Here is a 23,694-nt window from a genome sequence, read left to right as displayed (position 1 = left end):
TAATGAAAAATTGAGAAAAAGCTAGAGAAGGGAAAGAAAAAAAAAGAGAATGAAAAAATTGTTAGAGAAAAGTATGAGAGTGAGAAATGGTTTCAAAGTGAGAAAAAACAGAAAATAAAACAAAAAACAAAAAGAATGAAAGAAAAGGCAAAAAGGAGATAGAAAAGTATGGTAAGGAGAATATAATATTAAATTAGTTCAATAATCATTAAAGTTGAGGCTGCCACTTGCACGTGAAAAAAAAACAACAAAGAGATGCTGCGTGTGGCTTTAAGTTTTGTCAATTAATACACATCCAAGCTTATTTGAGGGACACCCTTTAGGGTACCCTACGAATTTTTTTCAAACAATCCAAACCATATATTTTTCAAGTCTTCATTCATAAATCATCCCTAGAAAAAAAAATCAGACAAATTAAAAATTATTAAGGCATCTAATTTAGACTAACAAAATCAATGAACACAATGCTTCAAGAAAGTACTTAAATTTTAATAACACAATTGAGTGGTCAAACGATATCAGATTCAAGTGATTTTTTGTAGAGATGATCTTTGAATGATTATCTAAAATATATATGGTTTGGATTAGTGAAATGCAATGCAGAGTGGGCCCTACAAGGGTGTCCCTCAATGGAAGCTCTGTATATATATATATATATCCATTGAGCGCGATTTTGAAATTGTGCTCAAGTCACACCTATCAAATTAGGCCATCTGACACTTTAATCACTTGTCAAAATAGAAGCACAAATGCTTCATTTGTGCTCTAAATATCTTCCATGAAGCAACATATTTGTGCTCTATAATCAATGGAAACTGCTGTACAGCAAACCGACCACTTTAAAGTGGCTGCACCGTGGGCTACTTCACAGAGCACGATTATCCAAGCTATTTTACATAAAGAGCACAAATAGAATTCGTGCTTTTAGCCCAATTTTTTAGTAGTGATGTCATCCGCAAAGAAAAGGTGGCTTACTATAAGAGCTCCCCTGCAAATGGACACTCAAATGGCCCATTCTCTCAACCTTAGCAAGTAAGTCAAACCCTCGCACATAATAAGAAGAAGAGGTATGGTGATAGAGAGTCACCTTGTCTAAAGCCCTTGTCGGCTAACAAATTTCAGTTGGCTCACCATTAGTAAAAAATAATAATAATAAGGAATCCTCACACAATCCATAACCACATATCTACCCATCGCCTAGACCTGTAAATGGGTCGAAGGTGAATAGAATTACCCTATATCTTATTCGATCTGATAAAAAATTATCTCTAAACTAATAGAAAAGTTATTATCCATTTTATTATGGAAAATGCTAGGTTTACCACATTTTTCATATCACATTTGTACCACATCTTTAATAGAGGTGGGCCCTATTGTATTGATGGGCTCCACCTCTATTAGAGATATGATACAAATGTGGTATGAAAAATGTGATAAGCCTAGCATTACCCTTTTATTATTAGCCAACGAGTGGAAATGCTCTTACTAGTGGCAAACTTTAATAGGTCTCATCAATTTTATGACTTCTGCATGTACAACATGTTGTGTCTCAAATACTTCTATATCTCTTTGGCAAAAATTAAAATTAAAAATTAATTTTTTTTTTATAATTATAAAAAAAATAAAATAAAATAAAATAAAAACCTTCTACATCTCCTCTTAATAGTATATAGATCATTGATTCAGGGGCAATCACATGACATTTGAGTATTGATTCGTAATAGTATATGGATCATTAATTTTTATACATACTATTTAACTTTTTTTTTTTGGTTTAGCAGAATAAACTTATTTAATTTACAAATTATAAAAAGGATAGGAAAACAAAAAAGAAAAAAGAAAAAAGGAAAATACATACAAACAAAAAGCAGCTGAAAGTTTGAAACGACACCGTTCGGCTTGTGTTCACCACATGATAACCTTCCCCAATAGCCTGCGTCTCGGAGAGTAGTGCGAGACAGAACTCAGTGAGTGAGTTGAGGAAAAATGTCGTTTATTCAACGCGCCGTGAAGGTGCCGCCCAACTCGGTCTCTCTGGAAGAAGCCAGGCACCGAGTCTTCGACTTCTTCAGGGCCGCCTGCAGATCCATACCCACCGTCATGGAAATCTACAACCTAGACGACGTCGTTGCGCCCTCTCACCTCCGCTCCGTCGTCGCCTCCGAGATCCGCAAGAACTCCTCTGTCACTAACCCTAAGGTCTCCCTCTCTCTCTCTCTCCCCTCAAACTATACGAAACGATGCCGTTTTATAATCCGAGTAAAATGTCTGGAATTTCGTATTTGCCTACAAGAAACCTTCATTTTGCAATCAAATTGGGAATTTTATTATGAAATGGAGCTGTCTGATCTTGTATTCATTCTTCAATTTGTGCCAAGTCTTTGAATGAATTTAGGTTGAAATTCAGGGATCGTGCCCACTATGAGTGATTTTAGATGCAGCATTTCTACTTTGTATCAGAATTTCCGAAAATTTTCACTCAGAAACACATTGTTTTGGCTCATTTTTGTTGCTGTTTGGGAATGCAATAAATTGATGGTTATTGAAGCTGAAGCTTTTTGGTACTTGTGTTTAACTGAAATTTCTTAACATGGTATCATAGCCAGGAGATTGAAGCTCGAATCTTTGCAATTGCAATATTGCAATTTGTATTAAATTTCACTTGTTAGGCCTCTATAGTGGTAGTGGAGGCCACACAATGATGGGAGTTTTGTGTGTCTAAATTACTGTTGTCTTACATCCTAAACAGAGGAGTATTAGTGTTATTAGTTTTTGTCCTACACCCTGGCAGCTTTAATATTCAATTCTTGGGAATAATGGATGACTAAAAACTTTGATTGGTAGAGATCTTTTGAGGGTCCTGTTTCGGTGTCACACACGAGTGCAAGTCTAGGTTTGAATTTCTCCTTGGTACTGGCCCCCAATTTATTTGATCTGTGCTAATATCAGCAGGAATTCATGGGTGAAGACCAGACATTGGGTGTACTATGTATGCATATGTAATTAGGTTCCGATAATTTGTGAAGATAAATCATTCAATGTTAAGAAATCTTTTGTCACCTATCCTTCTTGCGCATATGTTACATTATAATGTTTTTCGGTAGTGTTCTTCAAATGGTTTCTGTCTCTATATGTTTATGGAGTTATGGTAGATTTTTCTCAACTCTTTGAGGATCTCTAATACTGCCTGAAAGTAATATTAGGGAACGCTCAGGCTAAAAGGTCCTTGAATCATTATGATCATGGAGCTTGATTGAGTCAAACAATGGAACGAAATTAATCAGAATTGTGGAAACTATAACCAGGAATTTAGGCACTACCTGCACCTGCTTGCTAAAATGTTATTCTGATTTGTGGCTTATAAACAATTCTCATTTTCTGGATAGTATTAATTTGCAGGTCATCGATATGCTTCTCTTCAAGGCAATGGAAGAGTTAAATAACATCACTGAGCATGCAAAGCAGCGACACCACATCATTGGCCAGTATGTGGTGGGTCACCATGGGCTTGTGCAGGATTTGGGCACCAAGGATCAGGGGGCCTCTGGTTTTCTCAAAGATTTTTATAAGAGCAATTATTTTTGAATTTCCGCTGCTCCCTGGATGTGCTCACATGAGACTTTGCTTTTGGGGCTTCCTAAATAAAGGTGTACTTGACAATGTTTTTTGTATCTCTCAGTTGGATGTAGATTGTTAAGGTCACTGGGTCATAACTGAATTTCGGGTTTTTATGAAGTAATTAATGTTATGAAAAAACAAGAAACTATGTGCAGTAATGTCACATGAGACTTTTATTTTTGCATTCCTCTTATGTGTTGGGATTGAGAAATTTTTGCCATTTTCTCCGGGCCAAACTGGTTAAATGTTGGGTGACCATCATTCTGGGGATTGAAGTTTAGAAATTTATGCAGTCATCGTTAATGGGTTCACACTTTTCTGGTTCCGCATATTCTCTTGTTTTGATACTCTAGCATTGGCCAATTTACCTTGGCGAAAAAGAAGCCTTTTTTACAAGTAATTCCGTAGTGAGTATCTTATCTAAGGCTCTGAGATGAGGTCTTATCTCTTAACCGTTGGGTCAAACTAACCAATTTGATCTAACGACTAACCAATTTAATCCAATGATTAAGAAAGAGGGCCTCATTTAAAGCACTTCCACCCATTTGCCATGGCAAAAGGCAAGGGAAGGCTAGGGCAGTTACTGTTCATGTGAATAGTGATTGTCTTAGCAATTTTTTTGATATATTCTCACCCATTGCCATGTCAACCCAAGGGCAACAACTATTTACATGAGATATGAGAAAAGAAATTTGTATGGAGTTTTGGTGTGGGAAGTAAAGAATATGGCTTGGTATTTATAGAAAGAAAAAAAAGAAGAAATATTTGGTTTTTTTTCTTTTAATTTTTTTGAATTTTTTGGTATTTAAATTAGTTGTTGACATCACAATGATGTCAGCGTGAGATTAGCTTGTCCAGGCAGCAACCCAAGTAAGTCTTGCGCCTTTAGCCTTGACCAAGCTGGTGGAGCCCAGCGCTTGCCTTGGCAAGCCTTGGCCATTGTAAATGGGATTGGAGGGCCTAGAGATCCTCTTGCCCGGAGTAGCAAGGTTTGTCACTATTCTGGCAGCCCTTACCTTTTTTGTTTCCACACCCAAGGGCAAGGGCAAGGGCAATTACTATTTATTTTCTAATTTTTATACTTAAAACATTAATTTTGGCATGGGAAGTGAAAATATGACTAGGTATTTATATATATATAAAAATTCTAAAAATTTTGGTTATTATTTTCTTTTAAAATTTATTTTCGTTGCTAACATCATCGATGACATCAGCAAACCCAGACAACAGCCCAAGTAAGATTTGCTTTTGGGGCTGCCCAGGCGTGTGGACCCCATCAACTGCCCGGTCTTGATGTTGCGTGCTGAAGCCAATTGTTGGGCCTATGCCCCCTCCTGCCCGGGCAAAAGAGCAGGGCTGGAGGTGCTCTAGGCCTTAGATAACAACCTTATTATAGAATTCTTAAACCCCCCCTCATTCACTCATTTTTGGGCTCAGCAAATGAAAACGGCCCTTTGAAAATGCCACCGAACGGTCCTCCTTCGGGAAAAGAGGAGAGTCAGAGGGAGTGGGAATGGCTAGTGGAGACTAGATGCAGAGGATTTTAACTCCTCAACTGGCTGTGAGTTGTAAACGAGATTGGCAGTATTGATGCTGACACAATTTTCAGCAAAGCAAATAAATAAAAGAACAGAAATAGAAAAAGATAAAAAACAATTCATGTCAAAGCACTGAACATTAGAAAAGGCAATTAAAAAATTGAATTGTCCTCGGAAAGTGGACGATTTCTAATTGTTTTTTTCAGAAGGAGACGTCTAGAGATTGCAATAATTTAAATGCAGCACATCTCTTCTCGGCTCTCTCGTAACTTTTTCCATCATCATCACCGAAATCCAAGTGGGTTTGGTTCAAATATTTTTGTGGTATAAAGAAATAAAAGATTATCCACAATGATAGTTTAATGCCACTTTGTAAGGTGATTTTGATTCGAGGTGCTTCAAAAATATCTTTCCTTTTTTGTGTTATTATAACTTTGTTGGTATAAGGCAGTGGCGGACGCAAGATTGTGAGCTCTTGGGGAGTGTCGAAATTTTTTTATAAAGAAAATAACACTAAAAAACATAAAGATAGTATTTTCATTCATAATTCATGGCAAAACTAACAATACAAGCTACAATTTTATCTAATTCATCTAACAATACAAAACTAACAATACAAGTTACGATTTCATCTAGCTTAGGATCTCATCTTGATGATTAATTAAGACTATAATTCGTCATTTGAGTTCTTAGTCCAGGGTCTACTTGAAGATCAACCAATATTTCATCTAAGTCAATAGCTCTTGCTCTTGCACTTGAACTACCCGGTTTAGACTCACCATCCATAGGCACTTTTCTCTTAAAGTATCGTTCCATGATAATTTTTTTCTACACATAATAATTCAATCAATCAATTATAAAGACTACTCTAATCTAATCCAAATAATAATATCAATCAATATAAACTCTAATACAATTATCCAAATAACAAAATCACTCAATATCAAAATATCAAAAAATTCTAATCCAAATAAGAAAATCAATCAATTTCACCATACCAATAAATTATAATTCATGAAAGATATATTAATTTCATTAAAATTATCCAAAGCCCAAAATAATATATGTAAAATTATCACTCACTTGACTTTATGAGAAGCGATCGCAGCGGCAGCAAAAGGCCGTCGGCAACGACGGCAACTTGTATTGGTTGGTGGTGGTGTAGTGGAGGTTGGGGATTAGTTAAGGTTTTAAGAGGAGAGGGAATTTTGAAAAAAAAAATTGGGTCTTTTGGCAATGAATGGCTGTTGGAATCAGGAGGGGAAGATAAACTACTGTTGGCGATTTTTATTTTTATTTTTAATAAAAAACATGGCTTCCAAAATGACGTCATTTTGAAGCCAGGTTTTAAAAAAAATAAAATTAACACACCTAGACCAAAACGGCGTTGTTTTGTCCAAGTGGTTTTTTTTTTAAAAAAAGGCTCGCGTGCACTATGCACAAGCTTCTTCCTCCTCTACTGGGCATTTCATCGAGCACTTGGTGTGCGCCTTGGGGTCGCACAACAACGCGCCATAAGGTCGCACCAGAGCTTGACCACTACTTTTCTCAGCTGTCATAAAGTCGCTTGACCCCATTAGTCCCTATGTGCATCTGCCCCTGGTATAAGGTGATTCAGAAAAATGGTAAAATTATGTATAAAACCATATAAAACAAAGAATTTGTCTATAAAACATGTTGGGGAAAATGTTTTATAATATAATTTTTACTTAGGTAAGATGTATATACATGAACCATACATTTATACAGACAAGAATTAGTGATGTTAATGATATCAAATTTATAGATATGGGCTTACCCAAGTTGGCTGGAGCGGATGTGCTCCCTACTCTTGCTCCCCACTCGGCACCAGAGTTCGAATCCCCATCCCTGTAGTTTAGATTAGTTTAAAGTAGAATATCATTTGTAAAAAATAAAAAGATATATTAAATAGTTGCGATCATTTATTTATAGCCCAGAATAGGATGTCTTTACTATTGAAAACCTCCCCTAACAATTATATGAGTAGCAGCCTTCAGTAATCTGTGAGAAAGAACCTAAAAATTAAACGGTTGCAATCATTTATTTATACCTTGAGTGGTTCCAAGTTGACATTTTGTTTCATGGTAGTAATTCTTTTTTTCATAAAGAAAACAATAACATTTTATTAGATCAATAAGAATAAAGAATAGAAATTTAGTGAAATACCCATTCCTAGACATAAAACTATAAATATACCCTATATCATTCAATATATATAAACACACCCAAAAAAAACCCAAAACTGACAGCTGTTACCTTTTTAGTTTAATTAGATAAATGAAATACCTCTATTACCCATTTAGTATTAAATTAGTTTTTTTGAAAAATTTTGGGATCTCTCTCTCTCGTCTCTCTCCAGCGATCTTGGTGCTTCGGCGACAGCCAGCCGTGAGACCAGTCAGAAAAGGACCGGCCAAGGCCGGTGATCAAGTCTAGGCTAAAGCCCAGCCACATCAGCCACTCACGACTCCATTACGAGCTCGGAAAGGCCTGTGGATTTTGAGTTTTCCGACGTCGTTTCTGGCGACTCCGGCGATTGTTTCCGTCGATCAAGGTATGAAACTTCATTTACTTTTCGTGCTCTAGGTGTTTATGTATGTGGTTAGGATAGATTTTGGAGTTTTGGAAATTAATCAATACACCCTAGATTTTGGTGTTTATGTATGTGCAATTGTAGATCCAATTCTTCTTGATTTTATATGTTTATTTTTGTTATTGCCGATTTGGAGGTACGCTGTTGGATTTTCTAATTTCGTTCTAATTTGTATTTAGATATTCGTTTGAGTTTTAAATTGTGATTTTAGTTTGTTTTTGTTTATAATTTGGATTGATTTCATATTCGGTTTGGTTGTGGATTTGCTGTTTGAGCTGTGGTTAGAAATTTGTGATATTCGATTTGGTTTTCATATTAATTGAGGTATGCTTTTTCAGTTGAATCTGAGTATATTCGTGTTTTTTCTGTTTATCACTGTAAAGTTCCAGTATAGGGTAATAACACTGCTTGTTTGCTATGAAATCCTATTTCTAATGCATGTCTACCACTATAAAGTTCCAGTATGGGGTAATAACACTGCTTGTTTGCTATGAAATCCTATTTCTAATGCATGTCTACCACTGTAAAGTTCCAGTATAGAGTAATAACACTGCTTGTTTGCTATGAAATCGTATTTGTAATGCACGTTTATCACTGTTAAGTTCTAGTCTAGGGTAATAACACTGCTTGTTTGCTATGAAATCCTATTTCTAATGCACGTCTACCACTGTAAAGTTCCAGTCTAGGGTAATAACACTGCTTGTTTGCTATGAAATTGTATTTGTAATGCACGGATACCACTGTAAAGTTCCAGTATAGAGTAATAACACTGCTTGTTTGCTATGAAATCGTATTTGTAATGCACGTCTACCACTGTTAAGTTCCAGTCTAGGGTAATTACACTGCTTGTTTGCTATGAAATTCCATTTCTAATGCACATCTACCACTGTAAAGTTCCAGTCTAGGGTAATAACACTGCTTGTTTGCTATGAAATCGTATTTGTAATGCACGGATACCACTGTAAAGTTCCAGTATAGGGTAATAACACTGCTTGTTTGCTATGAAATCCTATTTCTAATGCACGTTTACTAGTGTTATTACCACATACTGGAACTATACAGTGGTAGACATGCATTACAAATAGGATTTCAGAGGAAACAAGCAGTATTAATACCCTATACTGGAACTTTACAGTGGTAGACATGCATCAAAAATAGAATTTCAGAGGAAACAAGCAGTGTTATTACCCTATATCGGAACTTTACAGCCATTAATCAGAATGACAGTAAACTAGCGACTAAAATACTGGTAGTAAGCAGTCAGTGCAATAGTGAAATCCAATATAGTTTCAAGATTTTGTCCTTGATTCGAATCTAAAATACTGTTCTTACCCTAGACTAGAACTCTATAGCAATTAATCAAAATTATAGTGTAGGTTTGGTTTGTAAATGTCTTACCTTTGAAGCGTTTTCTTGTTGAAATTGTTCTCTGAAATTTTGTCTTGGTTTTGTAGGTGGAGGTCAGTGTGTGGTGTTTGTTTTTGAAAGTAGATCAAGCTTGGTGGTGGTTATGGAGTTTCGGTTTCGAGAGATGAAGAAGACACTTTGATGAAGACGGTGACTGAAGGGACGTTTGGCAGAGATGGTTAATTGAAGTCGCAGGCTGGAAGTTACGTTTTTGTTTTCCATTTTTTTGAACAAAATTATGGTTTTGGAGATGGTAAAATCTTTGGGCTTTTTTATAAGTTTGGGTTAGGGTTGTTTTGGGTGCTTTTTGAGTTATTTTGTTCTGTTAGGCTTGATAGTGGCAGTGCTTGTAATTTATGGGAACTTCAACACTAATTTGTTATTTAATAAATGGGTTTTGGGTGTGTTTATAAAGTGTTTTCCATATGAGGTTTTTTTTTTTTTATAATTTCAGCACCCATTTTGGGTATATTAGTAAAGCTCCCAATAAAGAATTCTAAGACAAGCACTGATGCGTGCACTTAACGGGTGTTTTTTTTAATTTTTAATTTAATTTTTAATTTTTAATTTTTATAATATTTATGTTTATCCAAAGAAAAAATAACAGGTGCTTCGCACAATGGATTATCTTTAATTAAATTATTTTTTTTGCCAAACCTTCTCATAATTGATTATCACAAGCCATTAGTTAGCAATAATTGCCTTTCAACAATTGTCATGGACATTATGATGGAAAGCGGTTTGATTCAGGTCAGGTGGACTATTTGCCAAAGTTGTAAAATTTTCTAAATTGTAAATGTTTACCTTACTAATTTTAAAATTTAAATACACCTCTTTTGTTTTTTCTTTTGTTTGTCCAACCATTTTCAATTTTTTTTTGGTTCAGAAGAACTTCACCAGTATTTCTGGCAAGATACTGGCACTATCAATCATGTAGCAAATAAGGGTTCCCCTCCTAATCCTAAAAGCAGACCCAAGACTTTATTTTTATTTTATATTTTCTTTGTGTCATAATAATTTACGAATTATTATGGTAAAAATTTATATTTCTTTTTTGTCTCTCTGGGAAAGACCAAATTTTGTGCTTAAGTGGAAAGTGGGTGGAGAGCCCCCCTGTCTCCTCCCGATTCCTGAGTCAAAGTTTTTAGGACATGTGTTGATGCAGATACTACTGTGTTGAATTCAACAAACACAACAGGGAGAGAGTAAAGTGGTGGCGAAGCAGCTGCTTATTCTTCTGATCGCCTCCACAGGACACAAGAACTTCTGCTAACATCTCAAAGTTTGTTTCTTTCCTTTTTCTCCTTGGATTTCCTTTCAAGTGATGAAGTTTCCATTTTGGGTTTTTTCGTTTATGGGAGTAGCTTTGCAAGTTTGAATTCTTTGTTTTCTGTGGGTAATTTTTGTTTCTTCATTTCTGCTGATTTGGCCAATCAAAACAGTTCTTCTCATCCGCCGTCAGAGGCTTGCAGTCACTTAAAAGGTCAACCTATCTATCTGGTTCTGTATCAAGTAGTGATATTGAGAACTGGGAAGAGTCCACCATGGCTGATGGCAGTCCCAGGACTGATATTTCTACAGATGTGGATACAGATGATAAGAATCAAAGGGTAATCTTTCTTTTACCTCCTCTCTCTCTCTCTCTCTCTCTCTCTCTCTCTAACCCACTCTTTTTTTATTGAGCGTTGTTTGTTATGCTTGAGTTCAATAACCATTCGCCACTTGTTCTGAGTGGGACATTTTCTGTAGATGTTAACTAATATTTGTTGCCCATCTGACATTTTGATCACTGTGTGTGCAGTTTGATGGAGTGCAATACGCCATTGGTCCTGCGGGTTCTGATTCCAGTGACAAATCAAAAGATCCAAAAGATCAGAAGGTGATGTATAGAAAATCAATTACAAAGTTGCCATATGTGAGTCGAATCTAGCAGGCTAAGATGCTCATTTGTTCGATTGTGTTTTGCAGACTCTTCGTAGGCTTGCTCAAAATCGTGAGGCTGCAAGAAAAAGTCGACTGAGGAAGAAAGTAAGGCCTTCTTCGTACTTTCATTTGATTCATTGTCTCATTTGTTCAGTTATATGTCTGCTGTAATTTGACTTCTTGATGTCTATTTAGCTTTACTTTGTTATTCCTAGGACAGTGAGTACTGCTAAAAAACATGGGCCTGATCTTAATGGCAATGGGATATTTAGGATATAATTCTGATGGACAGTCAATTTATTAACTTATTTAGAAGATTTATATCTTTATTTGTTTGAGGAATAGTAAAAAAGACATTAGGTTTACTCAATAGCATGAGTCAGCTCTAATCTGATTAGTCTATCAACCTGTTCATGGTCCTAATATTTTAGTAAATGATCATAATCAGCTGGCGGTGAAGGAAAGGTCCATGTGGATATTCCTATCTTATTGGCTGTTTTTGTTGGTTTCCTTCTGTGGAATAATTTCCTAAAATTTTAGCAAAAGGTAAAACTTCAATTTTTTTCATCATGAGCAGTTATTGAGATTGTCGATTTCAGCTTTCTCATATGATTGGTCACCCATTCTTCATTTGCAACATACTCGTTGAACTAGTTAGTCTCGCATGCATTGGATGTGATTGTTGGTCGAGAATTAGGATGTGGTTTTCTGGAAGTTACTTGGTATGTAAAAGCTAGCTTCCATGGGGCCTTGCAAATATGGACTTCTGTTCATCAATATTAGATATTTTAGGATAAGGGTGTAGCTTTGCACTAATTTTTGTGAATTGAATCACCTCGTCACGACAATTAAACTGATGGTAAGAAAAAAAAAATAAAGCGGCAAGATGACAAAGAGAGAATAAAACAAAGCACACCAAGAATTAATGTGGTCGGCAAAATACAGCTATGTCCACGGAGAGTTTTCACCTTCATTATATATGAGAAAACAAGTACACGAGAAAAACACTCAAGATTTAATACTAAGCCCGAGCCCTATCCAATAGGATACACCCCTTGTACTAAGGAAACCCAAACAAGTTACCCAAAAGAAAACCTCCTCCGCTAAGGAAGGACCAAACCCAACAATCATCCCTTCCCGACTTGAGTGGAGAGATCCGCATCATCACTTCAATCTCTGAAGTGACCTTTCAAATTGATTTGATTGGCTCAAAGCATATCATTGTGCACATATTACGGTTGACATAAATTATAAGGCTTGGTGATTAATTAAAATTTCCCGTTTGGGTGGTGTAGCATTCCTAACTCTCTTTTCACCTTGATATTTTCTTAAGTTAGTTTCTTTCTTGCCTTATGAATGCCAAATGTCCTTTGTAAGTAGGAGCACTTTCAGTTTGATACTCCCAGAAGTGGACTGCATATAACTTGAGTCTGTCTCTTATGGATAGTTCCTATCTTTTGATTTAAGTAAATATATATTTCTTAAGGGCTGCCCATTATATGCTTCTTAGGGGAATTTTAGTTTGCTGGTTTCTTGCTCCAAGGGAATTTAGTTCCTTCTCTTGTTGGGATGTCATGCCTCCTTGCTGGTCTGCCAATTAGCCTTGATTCGTTGGGTGGCAGACATGGACAGATCTTGCCTGTTTGGGCCTGACTTGTGGACCCATCATGGCTGGTCTCCATCTGGGGGCTTAACAGAGGCTGCATGTGAGTTATCTTGTTTTGGAGCTTATGCAATTTATGTTTCAATTCTTAGCTTTTCTTAAGATGGCTTTCTAGCGTTGGCCTTGGAACCATCAAGCCTTAGATCTGTACTTGGTTGCAGCCCCTACCAATCAATCATAGTGCGGTTTAAGCTCTGCTGTTAGATTAGAAATATTGCCCCATAACCATTCAGAGGAACAACAAAATAGGTGTCGTAGGTAGTTAAGGTATGATGAGTGCATGGCTGGTGTTTGGTTCATACTATTTTATTGTATAAGAGAGTGGAAGCCGCGATCACTGTCTCCTGTTTTATATGCCTTGTCTGAACTTTTTTATTATTGTATCCTCTCTTCGGAGCAGCGTGCTTTCACTTATTAAAAAAATGGAGGAAAAGAATAGATCATTGTGTTTGTCTCCGTTCATTGAGCCCTTATGCTATGTGCCTAGTTTTTGCAAGTCTTTAATGAGTTGAATCTGTGCTTGTTTTACTGTAGGCTTATGTTCAGCAGCTGGAGAGTAGTCGTTTGAAGCTCACTCAACTAGAGCAAGAGCTCCAGCGAGCCAGACAGCAGGTCAAATCAATTAACTTCTTTACTGTTATAAAACCAAATGTGTTTAGAGCCCCTAGAATTCCCAGTAAATGACCTCTGTTAGGTGTGCATTGCTTGCATCTCTCCTAAAGTTTCTATGTTTACTTTGTTCAGGGAATCTTCATATCAAGTTCAGGAGATGCTGCCCATTCTATGAGTGGAAATGGTATTCCTTCTTCCCTGAGGTTTGAATTTTGAAATTTTTCCTGGAAGTAAGGTAGACTAGCTCCTGAAAATGGTGGGAGAACTAATTTAACGAGTAACAAGATATTAATCTTAAGTATTTCATGCAAATGTAGTAAAATTTGGCATGATATCAAATCAATGTTTGTTCTTTGATTCTTATATGGATGAAATAATTATACTTGAGAAAAAGATTGTGTAGAAATAGCATATGCCATGAATAGCTCAACCACATGATCATATGCTAGTGGAAATAGTTAACTGAAACTACTTCTCACTAGGTATGGGATCAGAGTGTATTCTTACGGATGTCATTGTTAAGAAATTATCGGAGTGAGTTCAATTTCTTAACTGAAATTTAGGTCTATGTGTACTCTCTCTCTCTCTCTCTCTCTCTCTCATGTCAATGTTCAGAAAGAGACTATCAGGAGAGTTCTAATAGCAACTCTTAGCTTCTAGAGGCGTACTTGAATGCTTGTGTGCAATACAGAAGTATTGGTTAAGGAATTGTTGAAAATAGACAGTAGCAGTTGTGCATGATTTGGTAGTATTGGGTTAATGGTGGTTATGATGTTGGTTCCACCAGTGAAATGTTAACTGAGTGTAATGGAGCTGGTGCAGTTGCCTGATGGTGATATTTGTCCATGCTCGTAGTTGCTACTTGCTATAGTGACTGGGTGGTTATGGACATTCTGATGCGTGGTTCTTGATTTCCCTGCTAATAAGCTCTTGAATCTGTTAGCAATCAGATTTAGTGTTCTTGGTAGGTTATTATTGTGCTCAGGAAAAGAACCAAATTAATAAAATTATATATATTTTTAATTTTTAATTGCATGAAGAACATAATGAGTGCCTTGAACTACTTAACAATTTGGTGCAAATCTGTCTTGTTGAGTTGGATAATCAAAGCTTATATTTTGTTTATCTAATTTACTATATTGCATGGTAGGACTTGATTATAACAATCTGATGTTAGAGTATTAAATTCCATTAGCTTCTACACTAAATTTTGTTGGCTCATGTAGTAGTAACATTACAGAGCTCTCGCTGAGCTAAATTTTTGCATATGTGTTGGAGTTCGGAATATATGTGTCTCATTACATGTTTATTTTAAGTATGAGGTGGGACACTAGCTAGTTACATCTTACACATGTGCTTTATTAATGAATTTGAATGTGATGGCAAGTATATCACAGCTTTCTGTACATGTTAAGTGCTAACTTTTGTTTTAACAAACAGTTACTACTTAGAGCTGATTAACACAGCATTGTCAAATATGTTGGATTAGATGTACGAGTGATCCCACTCCATTATGAAACAAATATCTGAAATTTTATCATTTGATTTTGTGCAAATTTTGTATCTCTGTTCGTCATAAGTTCATTAGGCTTCTTGTGAGAAACCCAAAGGAGAAAAAAGAGGGAGGGAGGTAAGTGGCTTTGGAGGTTCCCTGTGGAGCAAAACTGGTGGGCATCAGCCATGTGAAGTAAGTATGGAGTCCATGATAATGGGTGGGACTCTTGGGTTGTTGAGAGAGGCTCTGTCTGATGTCCTTGGTCCTTTGGTGAAATTTGTTGTGGGTAATCAAAATAAAGTCAAATTTGGGAAGACATTTGGGAGGGTTAGCTGTCTTTCCAATCCTTATTTTCCTAGTTTGCATTGGATTTCTTTGATCTGCAATACACTGATCTCTTCCTTAGCCTCTTTTTCTTCTATCGATATGATCTATTGGGATTTACAGTTCTGGAGAAATTTGAGTGAGACTGAGTTCCAGGGATGTATGGACTTGTCTTCCTGTGTAAACAGCGTCTCCTTGGAAATCTCTTTGATGAAAGACCATGGTCTGTTCTCTCCTCTGGTAACTTTTTTTGTAAATGTCTTTTCTTTCAATTGGTCAACAATCAATCGGGTTGTCCCTTTAAGCAATTAGGTTGATTTGGAAGGCTGGTGTTCCAGCTCAGGTGCAAATTTTAACATGGCTGGTGGTACATGAGAAAATAGATAGTTGTGACATGATTCAAAGAAGAAGGCCCTATTCATACCGATCACCAGATTGGGTTGTATTGTGCAGAAGGAAGGGTAGAATGCTGACCATATTTCAATACATTGTCTGTTTCCTAGAAAGATTTGGGATCTCTTGTTGGAGGAGTTAAAAAATGATGTGGATGTGTGTGAGGAACTGTTTTTCATTGTTGTCAGTGGGTTTTTTAGTCGAGGCAAAAGATGCACTCTCCTTGGAGATATGCTGTTTTGGCTCTTATGTGGAATGTTTGGCTGGAAAGGAATAGGAGGCTCTTGGAGGGGGCAAGGAAGAAGATGCAGAGTTACTTTGGGACTGGATTAGATATTTAGCTCCTACGGGGTTCTTCGACTAAGCATTTTAAAGGCCACCCATTCATTATTATTGATTGTGCAACCTTGATATTTTGAGTGTTTTATGTGATTTTGTTTCAGATTGTCATATTACGTTGATGGATTTCTTGTCCACCTTACATTGTATTTTCTGGTTGTTTTGTGTTTCTTATTGAAAGAAATATTCAATGGGAATTCTCTACCCTTAACAGAAAAAAAAGAAGGAAAGAACCTCGGGGTATTTGTTAGAAAGTAATTTTTCTACCAACATCTTTGATTAGAAGATCCACCCTATATAAAGTTTCCCGCGAACTGCCCCACCTTCTTCTCCTATCATCTTTTCTCGTATGTAATTTATAAATTTCCACAAAGGAGCAAATTGACGTGTGAGAGGGTATTATTTAAAATTATAAATTTCAGTCTCTAGATATTTTTGGTTAATGGGTCTGTACCAAGTTGAAAATAGTAATTTTCGATCATAACTCTATTCCATACATGAACCTGGCTAATTTACTTTTAGATGCCTTTCAAGTGGAATATGCAATCACTCCAATTTTATATAGAAGTATAAAAATGGCGAGATTGCCATGAAACATTTTTTTATTATTAAAATTTTATCAAAATGTGCATTTTAATGCAATTCAAGTGTTTGTTTGCATGCAAAGAGGCTTAAGACAAAAATATAGTATTATCTTGTTTTTCAATTTGGTCCTCTTCTCTTACTTTAGTTCCAGTGGATGAGGTAGGTTATCTTGTTCACTGTATTCGTTGCAGGGGCCATGGCATTCGATGTAGAATATGGACGGTGGCAGGAAGAGCAAAATCGGCAAATTAATGAACTGAGATCAGCAGTGAATTCTCATGCAAGTGATGCAGAGCTTCGTACTATTGTAGATGGAATCTTGGCGCACTATGATGAGATCTTTAGGCTGAAGGGCACAGCAGCTAAAGCTGATGTATTCCATTTGTTGTCTGGCATGTGGAAAACACCTGCTGAGAGGTGTTTCTTGTGGCTTGGTGGTTTTCGTTCATCTGAGCTCCTGAAGGTGAGGCTCTTTATCATATCTTGATTGCTTCGATATCATAGGTGTAGTTCTGGAATGCTGTTGAATCGAAAGATTACCCATCTCAGTTTAGTCATTTGAACTTGTAATGAGGAATAACAAGGAGAGACATGGAAATGAGAATTAGCTGAAGTGTTCAAAAGATACTGAAAAGTAAAAAAAAAAAATTGCATGTGAATTCAAATAAAATTCTTGAAATTATATACGATTCAAAAGTCTTGTTTGTAGATGAATCCGAGCCTTGTGGTCCGCCCATTTTTCGGGTTTCAATTTTTTTTCTCGGTTTATATACCAATCTGTCACTCATATTAGATATGGAAGAATTCCATCTCATTGTGTTTTTTTAGTTTGGTAGTCACCGTAGATGTATGTTCTGCAAACGGACTCTTTGTTGGACTCATTCATATTAGGATAAATGGTAGGATATTTTTATCCCCATGTTACTAAGGAAGGGATAAAGACTTGGGCATAAGATCCATTGCTTTTCAATATAGGTGCAGTGCTTTGCCAACCCTTGTTTCATATTCTTATTCAGTTACTCCCCTGTTGAGATCAGATATTCATATTAGTTCTCAAATCTCTCTTAACACGCAGTGGAAATCATTTTCTGTATCCCTAACTTCGCTACTTTCTAGGTTGATATTATGTGCTTACAATTTCTATTTGCTAGAAGTTTAAACTTTACTCTGTATTTTTTTTTTCTTTGTAAGTATTCTATGAACCATGACTGTTTTGTATTTGACGTCTTGAATCATTTGTTGGTCTTAATCCGGCTTATAAAATTAAAATGAATGATTATGTGTGCAGCTTCTTGTTAATCAGCTGGAGCCTCTAACAGAGCAGCAGTTGGTGGGGATAACCAACTTGCAGCAATCCTCCCAACAGGCAGAAGATGCCTTATCTCAAGGGATGGATGCATTGCAACAATCTCTAGCAGAGACTTTGTCCAGTGGATCTCTTGGCTCCTCAGGTTCCTCTGGGAATGTGGCAAACTACATGGGTCAAATGGCCATGGCAATGGGAAAGCTAGGGACCCTTGAAGGGTTTATCCGCCAGGTAATTCATTATAGTTCTTTATTTGGTTATTCATTTCTGTAGTCAGTACTATAACATAAAATACACAAATACTAGCCTTAGGAATGAAACTGGTAATCTGCATAAACACATCAAAGAAAAAGATAGGAAAAGAATCAAAAAGTCCATTGACCAGTGCCAGCTTAACTTGTTTCTTGGAAATGTGATAACGTCAGAACAGCTAGATGTTTAGTTGGATTTCTGAAATATGTATTATTTGAAATGCTTATGGTTGTTGTTTTTTTTTTTTTTGGGCAATATTTCTTTTAAATACTTATGGATATTTTGTATTTTGGACGTGACTAAACTGATTGGGTTAATGGAATTAATAATTTTTCTGAAAGGATAGTTTTAGATCAGCCATCAACCTGTCAAAACCTCTTTTGTCATTGTTTTCAGTGTGAAGGGTAAGACATTGGGCATGAATTTATTTTACCCGCCTAAAACCTATAAATCATTTTTCACTGTTGGGTTTTTAAAAAAAATGCTTATTTACTGTTTCACCCCCTGAAATGGACGCTCAGTCTCACTTTACCCCCATAAACTGAAATTTTCTCACTTAATCTCATGAATCTTTAAAAATTGCTGAAATTTTCTCACTTGACCACTTCCGTCCATTTCCATCCACAAAACTGTTAGGTGTACTGACGTGGCATGGACATTCTAGTAATTTTAGCTCCTTATCTTCTCTCTTCTCTCTTCTCTCTCCCTATGTCCCTCTGCCCGTCTCTTCTCTCCCATCCCAAACCCAACCCCATCGCACCCCACCCCCTCCTCACTCCTCTTGTCTCTTTTATCTCTGTCTCATTCTCCTCTTTGCCTATCTCCTCTCCCCTTCCCTCCCTAGACCTAACCCCTAGCACACCTACATCGCATCCCAACCCCTCCCCTCCCTCTACCTCTCTCTTCTCTCACCTCCATCATACCCGACCCTCTCCCTCCTCTTCTTTCTTCTTTATGCCTCTCTCTCTCTCTCTCTCTCTCTCTCTCTCTACCAAGAGAGAAGATGGGGAGCAGTTGTCGAGGAGTTTGTATTTTTATTTTGAGTGCTGGTGGTTTGGGTGTGCTGAGTAATTCCATGGAGGGTTAGGTTTGGGGTGGGGGTTGGGTCTGTCGAGGGGAGGGGAGAGAAGAGAGAGGCATAGAGGAGAAAAAGGCAGAGAGAAGAGAGGAGGGAGGAGGGGGACAGGGTGAGGGTGGGGTGCGATGGAGGTTGGGTCCGAGAGGGGAGAGAAGAGAGAGGCAGAGGGAGAGAGAGAATATAAGGAGTTAAAATTACTAGAATGCCCATGCCACGTCAGCACATTTAACGGTTTTGTGGATGGAAATGGACAGAAGTGGTAAAGTGAGAAAATTTCAGCAATTTTTAGAGATTCGAAGGGTTAAGTGAGAAAATTTCAGTTTAAGGGTGTAAAGTGAGACCGAGCGTCCATTTCAAGGAGTGAAACAGTAAATAAGCCTTAAAAAAATATATTTAATGCTTTTCAATCTCTCTTGTTAAAGTGCCTTATTTATTGACGGGCTAATAACATCAGGCTGACAATTTGCGGCAACAAACACTGCAACAAATGCATCGTATATTGACCACCCGCCAGTCAGCTCGTGCCCTTTTGGCTATAAACGATTATTTCTCGCGGCTACGGGCTCTTAGTTCGCTCTGGCTTGCCCGTCCAAGAGAGTGAAATGCTTTTGCAGTTGCTCCCAAACTGATTGGTAAAACTGTGGTCTGCAAAGCATCTGAATAGTAATTGACTTTCTCTAGTACAGCACTGGTATTACTTGGACATGGTTACAAAATTTTCTTCTATAGATTTTTTAAAAACTTTTTCAGATGCCGTAGCCGCATAAATTGTATCGTTAGTGCTAATCCTGTAATTTTTTACCTTCATTGTAGTCATTATAAGACGCAGTAGTGCCATTGGTAATGATCCACATGTATTTGGTTTATTGTTAATAATAGTTATGATTGTTGATGTAATTCTGACTGAGTTTCGAAATGAATTTTGGATAATGAAATGCATGATGGCTTTGACTGTTTTATTAATCAAATTTTCACATCAAGCAATGTTTGGCACTCAAGTTCTCTCCTATTTACAGCAGTTGATTTCAGAGAGATATACTTATTATGAAAGAAGAGTTTGCCAACTTACCCTGATTCTTGAGCCATTCTTCTTGCCATGCTAGCTCTTTTGCAACAAGAACTAACCAACCAATTGTTTCATGGTCAGCCATTTTCACTTTGCAAAATCTTACACCTATGCTGCAAACCTAAGTCTCTCGGCAAAACAAGAAAAGAAAAAACCTGAACAGCTTATCAGGTGAATTATGGTTTAATGTATGTTGATATACCATATATTTATTTCGTCATATATTTGGTAAGAGAAATTTGCAAGCAACATAAGAATTAGTTGGTTTACCACATCATAACTTTTTATGGTGTGTTTACTAATTAGGAATTGGAGGAATTGAATTCCGCCTATAGAGGATTCCTGCGTTTACTTCACATGAAGGAATTGAAAAGTAAGTGGGGCCCACACAAAATTAGGAATTGAATTCCTGATTTTGGAGGAATTCAATTCTTAGGTAAGAGGTGATATTCTAATTCCTGGAGAACCAACTCATTAAGAATTCATATTTTTTACCCATTATATCCTCATACAATTTTCAAAATTCCAAATTTATCATTCACTTTAACCCAACAATGAGCATATTTTAGTGATTACTACCACTCTTACCCCAATTCTATATGATTTAGTAAACAACTTCAATAGGAATCCGGAATCTAATTCTCCTCAATCCAATTCCTTATCAATTCAATTCCTCCCAATCCAATTACGGATTAGTATACATGCCATTAATGAGAAATGTGGTCATGTGGTATTGTCAATCTATTTATATTTATGTTCAGATCCCCCTCTTCCAATATCGCTTATATAAAAGAAATTATATATATATATATATACAGTCCTCTTCTATTGAGGGATCCCCTACAATTTTTTTTTCACCAATCCAAACCATCTATTTTTTAAGTCTATATTCATAGATCATCCTTGCAAAAAATTAGACAAATCGGAAATCGTTTCGATATCCAATTGTGTCCTACAAAATCAATGAACACTGTACTTCAAGAAAGTACAAAAATTTCAATAACTCAATTGGGTGGTCAAATGATATCGGATTCAAGTATATTTTGTAAAGATTATCTTTGAATGATTATCTAAAAAATAGATGGTTTGGATTAGTGAAATACAATGTTGAGTGGGCCATACAAGGGTGTCTCTCAAATAAGTTATTTGAGATATCCCTTAATGGAAGCTATATATATTTTTTTTTGGTTGAGAAATTCTAGGATTGCATTAATAATTCAGCCACAAAGGGCCAATATAAACTAACCACAAAAGGCCATTACAATAACACAGCAGTCTAATATTAAGATTAAGACAATCTGGTTCGGGATTGAAGAAACTCTGGCATAGGCATCCCAACTAAGATTACAAACTCAGAATAATCAAAAAGAGATAAAGCTTGAAAAAAAACCAAGCCATAACAATACAAATAAAGTTTTATCTCTGAAAATGAGGGGAGAAGAGATGGAGGAAAAGAATAGGGGAGAGGGGAGGAAGAACAGTGGCTTCCTCCCCCTTCAAAGTGAAAACATCTCTAAGAGGATTTTTCGAGAGATAGGAGGCGAGGATTTGGGAGAATCAATTATCAAAGTCACAAGTCTAAGAATTCTTTTTTAAGATACCATAAAGTATAAGCATGTCATTTAATCATATGAGAAATAATAATGAAGCATAATCACGGCTGCAATCTAGCCGGTGTACCCAAGGAGTAGAATAGAGAAGTACAAAGTTTTCTCTTACGATGACCTAAGATTCATGTCTTTTCAGCATTCTATTATTGTATATAATAAATAATAAAATCACTAGTTTTTTTTAAAAGAAAAAAAGACAAAAGGGTTTCTTTGGAAATGGACCCTGTTGAAAATGGTGGGTGACGTGACAGTGGAGTTTTGAGAGATTACTTGCAAGTTGCATATACGATGTATTTCTCGAAGGTCAAGCCACGATGATCTCCAACATGACTTCATTTCACATACAATCATTATAGTACTTGATAAAAATATTGAAATCATCACCCATTTATGATTGAGTGGTTGTGTTATTGCCACGTGGTCTCATGATGTTGCACCTTACGTGTGAACATACGTTCTTAATTAATAGATAAATAAATAAAAAAAGAGTTGAAAAACATCCCTTGAAAGAAATTCAAAAGAAAAAACCATCAGATTCAAAGAGAAATATATGTAAATAAATTAAGAAATTTCTAGAAAGGAAGAAATAAATAGTCTTCTAGATGGGTGGTGTTGGCAACAAAAGTAGGAATGATTTCTTAATGTGATATTGGTTGAATAATATTTTCTCCGTTTTTTCAGAATAAAATAACCAAGTAGGTATGTAATCACCGAGAAATTTTTATATGTTCCGGGTACACCACATGGCTGGTGTACCATCCAATCGACGGAGGATATGTGGAATTATTGTCCAACTTATTGCATTTCTTTTTATGACATGTGGCGGGCTGTATTAGAAATATTACATATGTCCTCCGTCTATTGGATGGTACATCAACCACGTTGTATACCCGAAACACCCAAAAATTACTCGTAATCACCAAAGCAAGAAGAAAAAAACGAAGTAGAAATGATTTCTGAAGGCACGTTTTTCTCTATAAAATAAAACTAAAAAATTTGGTACACTTCATCAAAAGAAAAAAATAGTATTACTACAGTTTTATTATATAAAGTTATAAGTACATTGCTTTAGCAGTTGGCAACTATGAGTCACTAAACTAGGAAGAAGACATCTGACAAGGCGTCCCATTAAAGTGAAAAAACTTACTTGTAAATGTGATAGTCCTGTTTTGTTATTATCGACTAATAATACGATGGCGCGTGAAAAAATTTCGTACGTGTTATTGCGTCATTGGCTGAAAATAGCAAAGAATGTTATTCTCGTTGTAAGAGAGTTTCTCTTCCCATAAAGCCATCTAATAAAGTTGTCCCCTTATGCTTAAATACCACATACTTTTCTTAGTCAAAGTCATGGTTATCAAAACCTACTCATGATATGTCTCCTCTCAATTGAAGATGTCCTATGCACAAATTTTCGTCCCCATTCATAAAAAAAGATGAAAAAAAAGGGTTATCAAAACTTTTATGAAATTTAATCATCAAATGATATAGCAAGTGATATACCAATATGTTTTCCTTATACATATATATACTAATGTCTTGTAGGATACATGACAATATTTTCACCAGTTAGATTTCAAAATTTTGAGATTTGTATTATATGCTTGTGGCATTACTGTGTGTTAGACTACTTGGACTAGAAAATTTTTATTATAACAGAATATCACTGTTTTGCTATTTCGGTCAATAATGTAATGACACATGAAAAAGTTATCTCGCATGCCATTGCTCTATTAGTCGGGAATAGCAAAAAGTGTTATATCCGTTACATAAAAGTCTCTCTCTACTTAAACAAGGTGAAATGCCATCGGAGTTCGCATTTATAATATCTTTGTAAATAAAATAGTAAAACTATATTCATCAGATCTTAT

At 36.2% G+C, this 23,694-nt stretch overlaps 2 protein-coding genes across 2 annotated transcripts; both read left to right on the top strand.

Moving 5' to 3' along the window:
* Window positions 1-1,926: 1,926 nt before the first annotated feature.
* LOC110764920 (LYR family of Fe/S cluster biogenesis protein) lies at window positions 1,927-3,802 on the top strand. Its single transcript, XM_021967969.2, has 2 exons — window positions 1,927-2,199; window positions 3,400-3,802. Exons 1-2 carry the CDS (start codon window positions 1,987-1,989, stop codon window positions 3,583-3,585), a joined length of 399 nt encoding a protein of 132 aa, XP_021823661.1. The 5' UTR covers window positions 1,927-1,986; the 3' UTR covers window positions 3,586-3,802.
* A 6,301-nt stretch (window positions 3,803-10,103) lies between these two features.
* Window positions 10,104-20,115, top strand: LOC110764919 (transcription factor TGA2.2). Its single transcript, XM_021967968.2, has 9 exons — window positions 10,104-10,459; window positions 10,620-10,787; window positions 10,979-11,056; window positions 11,146-11,205; window positions 13,298-13,375; window positions 13,508-13,559; window positions 16,703-16,974; window positions 17,800-18,048; window positions 19,602-20,115. Exons 2-9 carry the CDS (start codon window positions 10,722-10,724, stop codon window positions 19,746-19,748), a joined length of 1,002 nt encoding a protein of 333 aa, XP_021823660.1. The 5' UTR covers window positions 10,104-10,459; window positions 10,620-10,721; the 3' UTR covers window positions 19,749-20,115.
* Window positions 20,116-23,694: the final 3,579 nt, after the last annotated feature.

This window comes from Prunus avium, chromosome 2 (genome assembly GCF_965620075.1).
Source record: "Prunus avium chromosome 2, drPruAviu1.hap1.1, whole genome shotgun sequence".
NCBI classification, from domain to species: domain Eukaryota; kingdom Viridiplantae; phylum Streptophyta; class Magnoliopsida; order Rosales; family Rosaceae; genus Prunus; species Prunus avium.
This window is presented reverse-complemented; position numbering and strand designations above follow the sequence as displayed.

What these genes read in the sequence shown, in the direction of transcription:
- LOC110764920 (XM_021967969.2), top strand. Translation starts at nt 1,987, where the DNA reads ATGTCGTTTATTCAACGCGCCGTGAAGGTGCCGCCCAACTCGGTCTCT. An exon ending in CCTCTGTCACTAACCCTAAG is followed by an intron (nt 2,200 to 3,399) that starts GTCTCCCTCTCT and finishes ATTAATTTGCAG; the next exon opens with GTCATCGATATGCTTCTCTT.
- LOC110764919 (XM_021967968.2), top strand. Translation starts at nt 10,722, where the DNA reads ATGGCTGATGGCAGTCCCAGGACTGATATTTCTACAGATGTGGATACA. An exon ending in TCCAGCGAGCCAGACAGCAG is followed by an intron (nt 13,376 to 13,507) that starts GTCAAATCAATT and finishes TACTTTGTTCAG; the next exon opens with GGAATCTTCATATCAAGTTC. An exon ending in TTGAAGGGTTTATCCGCCAG is followed by an intron (nt 18,049 to 19,601) that starts GTAATTCATTAT and finishes TAATAACATCAG; the next exon opens with GCTGACAATTTGCGGCAACA.